We start from the raw sequence: 10,601 nt of genomic DNA, 5'->3' as shown, positions 1-10,601 counted from the left end.
GCCGGGTCGGCCAACCAGGAAGTTCTCTGGCTTCACGTCCCGGTAGATCAGACTCCTGGTGTGGACGAATTCCATCCGCGTGATCTGGGGGAGGGAGGGAGGGAGGAGAGGGATGAGAGAAAGGAGAGAGGAGAGGGAGGAGGGAGGAGAGGGATGAGAGAAAGGAGGGATGAGAGGGAGGAGGGAGGAGAGGGATGAGAGAAAGGAGGGATGAGAGGGAGGAAGGAGGAGAGGGATGAGAGAAAGGAGGGATGAGAGGGAGGAGGGAGGAGAGGGATGAGAGAAAGGAGGGATGAGAGGGAGGAGGGAGGAGAGGGATGAGAGAAAGGAGGGAGGAGAGAAAGGAGGGAGGAGGGGGGGGGAGAAAGAGGTCCACTTTAGCTCAGTTGAGTTGGTAGACCATGGCGCTTGCAATGCCAGGATAGTGGTTTTGATTCCCGGGACCACCCATACATAAAATGTACGCAGGAGAGAGTAGGCAGCCTGATCAATAGAGTAGCAAGAGAAGGCCTCTGAGTGGTTCCCCAACATAATGCTCCAGATACTCAACTAGTCTAAAGAAGGCCTGTTTTATTGCTTCTTTAAATCAGCACAACAGTTCTCAGCTGTGCTAACATAATTGCAAAAGGGTTTTCTAATGATCAATTAGCTTTTAAAATGATCAACTTGGATTAGCTAACACAACGTGACATTGGAACACAGGAGTGATGGTTGCTGATAATGGGCCTCTGTACACCTATGTAGATATTCCATAAAAATCTGCCGTTTCCAGCTACAATAGTCATTTACAACATTAACAATGTCTACACTGTATTTCTGATCAATTTGATATTATTTTAATGGACAAAAAATGTGCTTTTCTTTCAAAAACAAGGATATTTCTAAGTGACCCCAAACTTTTGAACGGTAGTGTATATAACAAAATAAATATTTGCTGTTATTCTGTTTCTCTCTTAACAACTTAGTATTTACTGTATTTCTGACTGCTTTTCTTTCTTTTTGCAACATGAAATCACTATCAGTTAGCATGTGGAACATTCAGGGTCTAAACTCATCAACCTATCAGTTAGCATGTGGAACATTCAGGGTCTAAACTCATCAACCTATCAGTTAGCATGTGGAACATTCAGGGTCTAAACTCATCAAGCTATCAGTTAGCATGTGGAACATTCAGGGTCTAAACTCATCAAGCTATCAGTTAGCATGTGGAACATTCAGGGTCTAAACTCATCAAGCTATCAGTTAGCATGTGGAACATTCAGGGTCTAAACTCATCAAGCTATCAGTTAGCATGTGGAACATTCAGGGTCTAAACTCATCAAGCTATCAGTTAGCATGTGGAACATTCAGGGTCTAAACTCATCAACCTATCAGTTAGCATGTGGAACATTCAGGGTCTAAACTCATCAAGCTATCAGTTAGCATGTGGAACATTCAGGGCCTAAACTCATCAACCTATCAGTTAGCATGTGGAACATTCAGGGTCTAAACTCATCAACCTATCAGTTAGCATGTGGAACATTCAGGGCCTAAACTCATCAACCTATCAGTTAGCATGTGGAACATTCAGGGTCTAAACTCATCAACCTATCAGTTAGCATGTGGAACATTCAGGGTCTAAACTCATCAACCTTTGGTCTGAAGAGTTTAGCACTGGAGTGTAACAACAATCTTAAAGATGTTGACGTCATCATTCTGCAGGAGACATGGTGTAAGGCTGACGTTGTCACTCACTGTCCCACAGGCTACAGAGAGGTCATTGTGCCGTCACAGAAACACAGCTCTCTCAATAGAGGCAGAGACTCTGGAGGAATGATCATTTGGCACAAATCCAAAATAAAAAAAATCTAATTCATCCCCTCAAAATGGGTAAATATCACATTTGGTTAAAACTGAAAAAAGAACTTGTACTGACAGAAAAAGATGTGTTCCTTTGCACAATATATATCCCCCCCTCAGAATCCCCATATTACTCAGAGGAGATCTTCCCCACCCTTGAGGAAGAGACGTGCCATTTCCAGGTCCAGGGAAATGTGCTCATCTGTGGGGACACAGATGCAGAGGAACACTACCTAATCTAACGAGCACACGAGGGGACAGCTTTATTACAGGCCATACTGTCTCTAACTGTCTTAATCTCCCCCATAGAAACAACAGTGACAGCACCATCAACAAAAACGGAAGGGATCTTTTACAGCTCTGTAGAAGCCTGGGTCTGTACTTTGTCAATGGTAGGTTACGGGGGGACTCTTTGGGGAGATTCACCTACTGCTCACCTCTTGGCCACAGTACAGTAGACTATATGATCACAGACATGGACCCTTTCTCTCTCAGCTCATTCACTGTCAAGCCACTAACACCTCTGTCTGATCACAGCCAAATTACGTTGTTCCTCAAAAGAACAGACCTGGAAACAACCACACATTCACAGCCCAGTAAGCTGTACAACATCAGAAATTCATACAGATGGGCCCAAAACAGCACAGAAGAATACCAGAAAGCAACCTGGAACCAAAATATCCAAACACTAGATAACTTCCTGGATACCACAACCAATCACAGAAACGACATCAATCTATCAGTACAATTAACAATATATTCAGGCAAACAGCAAAAGAAGCACGACTGAAATTGATTAATTTTTTTTTTTTAAAAGACCAGAAACGACAACTGGTTTGATGCCGATTGTAAAATTATAAGGAAAAAACTTAGAACACTATCCAACCAAAAGCACAGAGACCCAAATAATGTTGAATTACACCTTCATTACTGTGAGACTTTAAAACTCTATAAACGTTCACTCAGAACCAAAAAAGCACAGTACAACAGCAAGCAGCTGACACTATATGAGGAGTCCATAAACACAAACAACTTCTGTCAAAATTGGAGGAATTAGCGATACAAAATGGTGACATATGGACAACCCATTTTATAACCCATTTTAAAACGCACCGTTCAAATTGACACAAACGCAGAACAACGCCAAATTCATGAGAAGTTGAATGGATTAGAAAAAGCTATAAAGGACAATCAAAATCCATTGGACTCACCAATTACTGACCAGGAGCTCTATAAGAAACTTCAGTCTCTCAAATTTAAAAAAGCATGTGGACCTCATCCTAAATGAGATGCTCAAAATCACTAGTGCAAAATTTCAAATTGGCTATATTAAAACTGTTTAATTTGATCCTGAGTGTAGGTTATTTCCCTGACATCTGGAATCAAGGACTCATAACCCCAATCTTTAAGAACGGAGACAAATTTGACCCTAACAATTACAGAGGCATTTGTGTGAACAGTAACCTGGGGAAGGTTATCTGTAGTATTATACATGTAAGAGTTTTAAACTTCCTTTTAATAAGCACAATGTCTTGAGTAAAAGCCAAATTGGATTTATCCCAAAACATCGCACGACTGATCAAATTTACACCCTGATAGATAAACATGTCCACCAAAATAATACCAAAATATACGCTTGCTTTATCGACTTCCAAAAACCATTTGATTTTATTTGGCATACAGGACTGTTCTACAAAGTTATTGAAAGTGGTGTGACATAATTAAAACAATGTATACTGGCAATATGTTCAGCATTAAAATTGGCAAGAAAATAACAGAATTCTTTAACCAGGGGCGGGGCCTTCGCCAGGGTTGCAATCTGAGCCCTGCACTCTTCAATATTTACATCATCGAATTGGCCACTATTCTAGAAAAATCCTTATCCCGTGGTGTCTCTACAATTCAGAGGTTAAGGTGTGTGGTGTGGGGTCCACTTGCAAAACAAGATTTCACCAAATGGGACAACCCTCATCCAGCTGGTCCTGGGGCTGAGTTCACAAACCTGTTCTACTAACACACTGAAGCCTCAGGACCCTCATCCAGCTGGTCCTGGGGCTGAGTTCACAAACCTGTTCTACGAACACACTGAAGCCTCAGGACCCTCATCCAGCTGGTCCTGGGGCTGAGTTCACAAACCTGTTCTACTAACACACTGAAGCCTCAGGACCCTCATCCAGCTGGTCCTGGGGCTGAGTTCACAAACCTGTTCTACTAACACACTGAAACCTCAGGACCAGAACATCCAATCAATCAGAATAAACCAAATTACAACACAGTCAAAACTAAACTACATTGCTTATTGGGAAACACAAGCACAAAGCAAAATGCAGTGCTATCTGGCCCTAAATCAACAGTACACCGTGGCTAACTATTTGACCATGGTTACTGATCAAAACCTTAGAAAAACCTTGACAAAGTACAGGCTCAGTGAGCACAGCCTTGCCATTGAGAAGGGTAGACAGGAAAACCTGGCTCCCTGTAGAGGAAAGGCTGTGCAACCACTGCACCACAGCAGAACCTGAGACGGAGCTGCATTTCCTGACAAAATGTCAAAAATATAAAACAATGAGAGTGAGAGAGAGATAAGGAGAGACACTGATACAGAGACAGAACAAGAGAGAGAGAGAGAGACAGAGAGAGAGAGAGACAGAACAAGAGAGAGAGAGAGAGACAGAGAGAGAGAGAGACAGAGAGAGAGAGAGACAGAGAGAGAGAGAGACAGAGAGAGAGAGAGACAGAGAGAGAGAGACAGAGAGAGAGAGACAGACAGAGAGAGAGACAGACAGAGAGAGAGACAGACAGAGAGAGAGACAGACAGAGAGAGAGACAGACAGAGAGAGAGACAGACAGAAAGAGAGACAGTCAGAGAGAGAGACAGTCAGAGACAGAGAAAGACAGAGAGAGAGAAAGACAGAGAGAGAGAAAGACAGAGAGAGAGACAGACAGAGAGAGAGACAGACAGAGAGAGAGACAGACAGAGAGAGAGACAGACAGAGAGAGAGACAGACAGAGAGAGAGACAGTCAGAGAGAGAGAGAGACAGAGAGAGACAGACAGAGAGAGAGAAAGACAGAGAGAGAGAAAGACAGAGAGAGAAAGATGAAATGAAATAAAGAGTGTGTGTACCAGCTGAATAGCGATCATGAGGACGGTCTTGAGGGTGAAGGTTCTGTCACACAGATCAAACAGGTCTTCCAGACTGGGTCCCAGCAGCTCCAGAACCATGGCATTATACTTCCCACAGGGCCCGAAGTAGAACACCTGGGGGACACCCTCTGCAGAGACACAGTTTAGTGACAAAGTGAATGGTTTCACAAACACACTGAAGGTGCAAAAGCAAAACATATAACAGTGTGTGATTATAATAAGACATATTACTTAAAAAAAAAAAAAATTAAAACATTAAAACAAAGCTTCAATTGTAACTTAGAATCAAGTGAGTGTTGGCCTCAATTCATTATTGCACATATTACTATATTATTACATTATTAGTACATTATTATTATTATTATTATTACATATTATTTAAAGAGCTATTGCTCTTTAAAGCCAACACCAGTCCTCTTGGTGCCAACGGGACGATACATATTGGTGAGGTTTTTTCATGACATAATTTTCTGGAATTTTCCAAGCTGTTTAAAGACACAGTCAACTTAGTGTATGTAAACTTCTGACCCACTGGAATTGTGATACAGTGAATTATAAGTGAAATAATCTGTCTGTAAACAATTGTTGTGTCATGCACAAAGTAGATGTCCTAACCGACTTGCCAAAACTATAGTTTGTTAACAAGAAATGTGTGGAGTGGTTGAAAAATGAGTTTTAATGACTTAAATGACTTTAATTACAACCTAAGTGTATGTAAACTTCTGACTTCAACTGTACATGTAGCCTAGTCAAATAATTAACATCCAATCACATTAACCGTTAATCTCTTGCAGGTATTCCACTAACGGTTCGTATGCAGCCGAACGTAGCTGCTGCTCATTCAAACGTAGCTGCTGCTCATTCAAACGTAGCTGCTGCTCATTCAAACGTAGCTGCTGCTCATTCAAACGTAGCTGCTGCTCATTCAAACGTAGCTGCTGCTCATTCAAACGTAGCTGCTGCTCATTCTGTTTGCTTGAAAATGGATAAATGGTTAAACAAAGTAAGGCCCACGTCCATAGAGACACATACCAGCAGCACTACACCTGCTACCACCAGCAGCACTACACCTGCTACCACCAGCAGTACTACACCTGCTACTACCAGCAGTACTACACCTGCTACCACCAGCAGTACTACACCTGCTACCACCAGCAGTACTACACCTGCTACTACCAGCAGTACTACACCTGCTACCACCAGCAGTACTACACCTGCTACCACCAGCAGTACTACACCTGCTACCACCAGCAGTACTACACCTGCTACTACCAGCAGTACTACACCCTGCTACCACCAGCAGTACTACACCTGCTACCACCAGCAGTACTACACCTGCTACCACCAGCAGTACTACACCTGCTACCTACCAGCAGTACTACACCTGCTACCACCAGCAGTACTACACCTGCTACCACCAGCAGTACTACACCTGCTACCACCAGCAGTACTACACCTGCTACCACCAGCAGTACTACACCTGCTACCACCAGCAGTACTACACCTGCTACCACCAGCAGTACTACACCTGCTACTAACCCCCAAGCCAGTACTACACCTGCTACTACCAGCAGTACTACACCTGCTACCACCAGCAGTACTACACCTGCTACTACCAGCAGTACTACACCTGCTACCACCAGCAGTACTACACCTGCTACCACCAGCAGTACTACACCTGCTACCACCAGCAGTACTACACCTGCTACCACCAGCAGTACTACACCTGCTACCACCAGCAGTACTACACCTGCTACCACCAGCAGTACTACACCTGCTACCACCAGCAGTACTACACCTGCTACCACCAGCAGTACTACACTGCTACCACAGCAGTACTACACCTGCTACCACCAGCAGTACTACCACCTGCTACCACCAGCAGTACTACACCCTGCTACCACCAGCAGTACTACACCTGCTACACCAGCAGTACTACACCTGCTACCACCAGCCAGTACTAACACTGCTACTACCAGCAGTTACTACACCTGCTACCACCAGCAGTACTTACACCTGCTACCACCAAGCAGTACTACACCTGCTACCACCAGCAGTACTACACCTGCTACCACCAGCAGTACTACACCTGCTACTACCAGCAGTACTACACCTGCTACCACCGCAGTACTACACCTGCTACAACCAGCAGTTACTACACCTGCTACAACCAGCCAGTACTACACCTGCTACAACCAAGCAGTACTACACCTGCTACTACCAGCAGTACTACACCTGCTACTACCAGCAGTACTACACCTGCTACTACAGCAGTACTACACCTGCTACTACCAGCAGTACTACACCTGCTACTACCAGCAGTACTACACCTGCTACCACCAGCAGTACTACACCTGCTACCACCAGCAGTACTACACCTGCTACTACCAGCAGTACTACACCTGCTACCACCAGCAGTACTACACCTGCTACCACCAGCAGTACTACACCTGCTACCACCAGCAGTACTACACCTGCTACCACCAGCAGTACTACACCTGCTACCACCAGCAGTACTACACCTGCTACTACCAGCAGTACTACACCTGCTACTACCAGCAGTACTACACCTGCTACCACCAGCAGTACTACACCTGCTACTACCAGCAGTACTACACCTGCTACTACCAGCAGTACTACACCTGCTACTACCAGCACATCCAATGCTAGCATCAGTAATTCTACATGCGTTGTTAGCCCAGCTAGCACGGACACTGACAGTTGTGAATCTGATGTAGCCGAAGAGCTACTGCCCCTTACCCGGGAAAGCACCAAACAACAGACAGGGACGTTGGACCATCGAAGAGGCGCAAATATGATGAGAACTACATTGATTTGGGGGTTCACTTATATTGGGAGTAGTGCCTTTCCTCAGCCACAGGGTGTTATATGTGAAAAAGTACTATCTCACAACTCAATGAAACCTTCACTCTCGCACAGACATTTAGAAACAAAAGATGCCCATTTGGAAAATAAGCCACAGGAGTTTTGAGAGAGAATTAAAATGACTTTCGAGTAGTAAGACATTTATAAAAGCAACAGATAACATTAATAAGAAGGGGCTAGAAGCGCCTTATATGGTGAGCTACCGAGTGGCTGGGACAGGCAAGCCCCATACTATTGTGGAGGACTTCATTCTTCCTGCTGCCGTGGATATGTCTGGGACAATGCTGGGGGAAAAGGCCTAAAAAACTATACAGACAATTCCTTCATCAAACAACACTGTTTCACGACGCATCAGTGACACGGCAGGAGATGTTCTGAAACAATTACTGCTTCGCATACAAGCCAGTGAATTCTATGTGTTACAGCTGGATAAGTCAACAGATGTGGCGTGGCACAGCTCCTGGAGGTTAGAGCATTAGACGAAAAACCGAAAGGTTGCTGGATCCAATCTCTGAGCTGACAAGGTAAAAATCTGTCGGTCTGCTCCTGAACAAGGCAGTTAACCCACTGTTCCCCGGTAGACTATCATTGTAAATAAGAATTTGTTCTTAAATGACTTGCCTAGTCATAGCCTGGTTCCTCTCTAGGTTTCTTCCTAGGTTTTGGCCTTTCTAGGGAGTTTTTCCTAGCCATCGTGCTTCTACACCTATATTGCTTGCTGTTTGGGGTTTTAGGCTGGGTTTCTGTACAGCACTTTGAGATATCAGCTGATGTAAGTAGGGCTATATAAATACATTTGATTTTGATTTGATTAACTTTGTAAGGCTAGGAAGCAGTATCCTGAATTCCGGATGACTGACGTGCCCAAAGTAAACTGCCTGTTACTCAGGCCCAGAAGCCAGGATATGCATAGTTATGGATATGCTAGGATATGCAAGTTTCCGAAACTGTTAAAATAATGTCTGTGAGTATAACAGAACTGATATGGCAGGCGACAACCCGAGGAGAATCCATCTGCAATAGGCCATTTCAATGCAAGCCTATGGGATATTCAAAAGAATTCCTCCCAGGTTGCAGTTCCTATGGCTTCCACTAGATGTCAACAGTCTTTAGAAAGGGTTTCAGGCTTGTTTTTTGAAAAATGAACGAGTAGTTGTAGTTTTTCCAAGGTGTCTCTCATTAGAAAAGCACTCTTGTTGCGCGCGTGAATGAGGTGTGTGCTCTTCGTTATTTATCTTCCCTATTGAACATACTATTCTCCATCTTATATTTTATTGTTTATTTAGATATTAGAGTACCTGAGGATTAATTAGAAACATTGTTTGACTTGTTTGAACAAACTTTACAGGTAACTTTTTGGATTCGTTTGTATGCATGTTGAACAAGTGGATTACTGAATCAAGGACATTTTTGGGATATATACAGAAGGACAAAACGACCATTTGTTGTGTAGCTGGGACCATTGGGATTGCAAACAGAGGAAAATCTTCAAAAGTAAGTGATTTATTTTATCACTATTTGGGATTTTGTGACGCCTGTGCTGGTTTGGAAAAGTATTTTGGTGTGGGGCGCTGTCCTCAGATAATCGCATAGTATGCTTTCGCCGCAAAGCCTTTTTGAAATCTGACAACGCGGTTGGATTAACAAGAAGTTAAGCTTTTAAACGATGTAAGAAACTTGTATTTTCATGAATGTTTAATATTACGATTTTTGTATTTTGAATTTCGCGCTCTGCAATTTCACCGGATGTTGCCATGGTGGGACCCTAGCCCAAAGACGTTAAAAATAGGTTAAGTAAAAAATAAAATGAAAAAAATATTTCCGTTACGTTTATGGGGGCGTCAATTAAGGAAGACGTCCTCTTCTGACAACAGGATAGGATATTTTTTAAGTACTGGACAGCTTTGTGACATCAAATGGACTTCGGTGGTCAACGTGTTGGTATCTGTACTGATGGCGCTAAAGCCATGACAGGGAGACATAGTGGAGTGGTAACGCGCGTACAAGCAGTTGCTCCCGACGCCACTTGGGTCCACTGCTGCATCCACCGAGAGGCTCTTGCTGCCAAGGGAATGACTGACAGCTTGAAAGACGTTTTGGACACAACAGTGAAAATGGTTAACTTTGTTAAAGCAAAAGGCCCCTGAACTCTTGTGTATTTTCTGCACTATGCAGTGATATGGGCAGCGACCATGTAACGCTTTTACAACATACAGAAGTGCACTGGTTATCAAGGGGCAAAGTATTGACGGTTTTTTTAAATTAAGAGACGAGCTTAAAGTTTTCTTTACTGACCATAATTTTCACTTGTCTGACCGCTTGCATGATGACGAGTTTCTCACACAACTGGCCTATCTGGGTGATGTTTTTCTTCGCCTGAATGTTCTGAATCTAGGATTACAGGGACTCTCCGCAACTATATTCAATGTGCGGGACACAACTGAGGCTATGATTAAGAAGTTGGAGCTCTTCTCTGTCTGCATTAACAAGGACAACACACAGGTCTTTCCATCATTGTATGATTTTTTTGTGTGCAAATGAACTCAAGCTTACGGACAATGTTAAATGTGATATAGCGAAGCACCCGAGTGAATTGGGTGCGCAATTACGCAGGTACTTTCCCGAAGCGGATGACGCAAACAACTGGATTCGTTGTCCCTTTCATGCCTGCCTCTAGTCCACTTACTGATATCTGAACAAAAGAGCCTCATCAAAATTGCAACAAGCGGT

General features: G+C 43.6%; 1 protein-coding gene across 6 annotated transcripts in view; it reads right to left on the bottom strand.

The window, feature by feature from the left end:
* Nucleotides 1-10,601, bottom strand: part of LOC115157661 (casein kinase I) — an 86,635-nt gene that overhangs the window by 17,349 nt on the left and 58,685 nt on the right. For all 6 annotated transcript variants that reach the window (XM_029706096.1, XM_029706095.1, XM_029706098.1 and 3 more), the window contains exons 4-5: nucleotides 4,965-5,113; nucleotides 1-84 (exon numbers count right to left, since the gene is read on the bottom strand). The exon at nucleotides 1-84 is cut by the window's left edge and continues 151 nt beyond it. In XM_029706096.1, the coding sequence (XP_029561956.1) occupies nucleotides 1-84; nucleotides 4,965-5,113 (233 nt within the window). The remainder of the gene's footprint in view (nucleotides 85-4,964; nucleotides 5,114-10,601) is intronic.

Source organism: Salmo trutta, chromosome 21, assembly GCF_901001165.1.
Source record: "Salmo trutta chromosome 21, fSalTru1.1, whole genome shotgun sequence".
Classification (NCBI taxonomy): Eukaryota; Metazoa; Chordata; class Actinopteri; order Salmoniformes; family Salmonidae; genus Salmo; species Salmo trutta.
The sequence above is the reverse complement of the archived record's forward strand: the minus strand, read 5'-3'. Positions and strand labels throughout refer to the sequence as shown.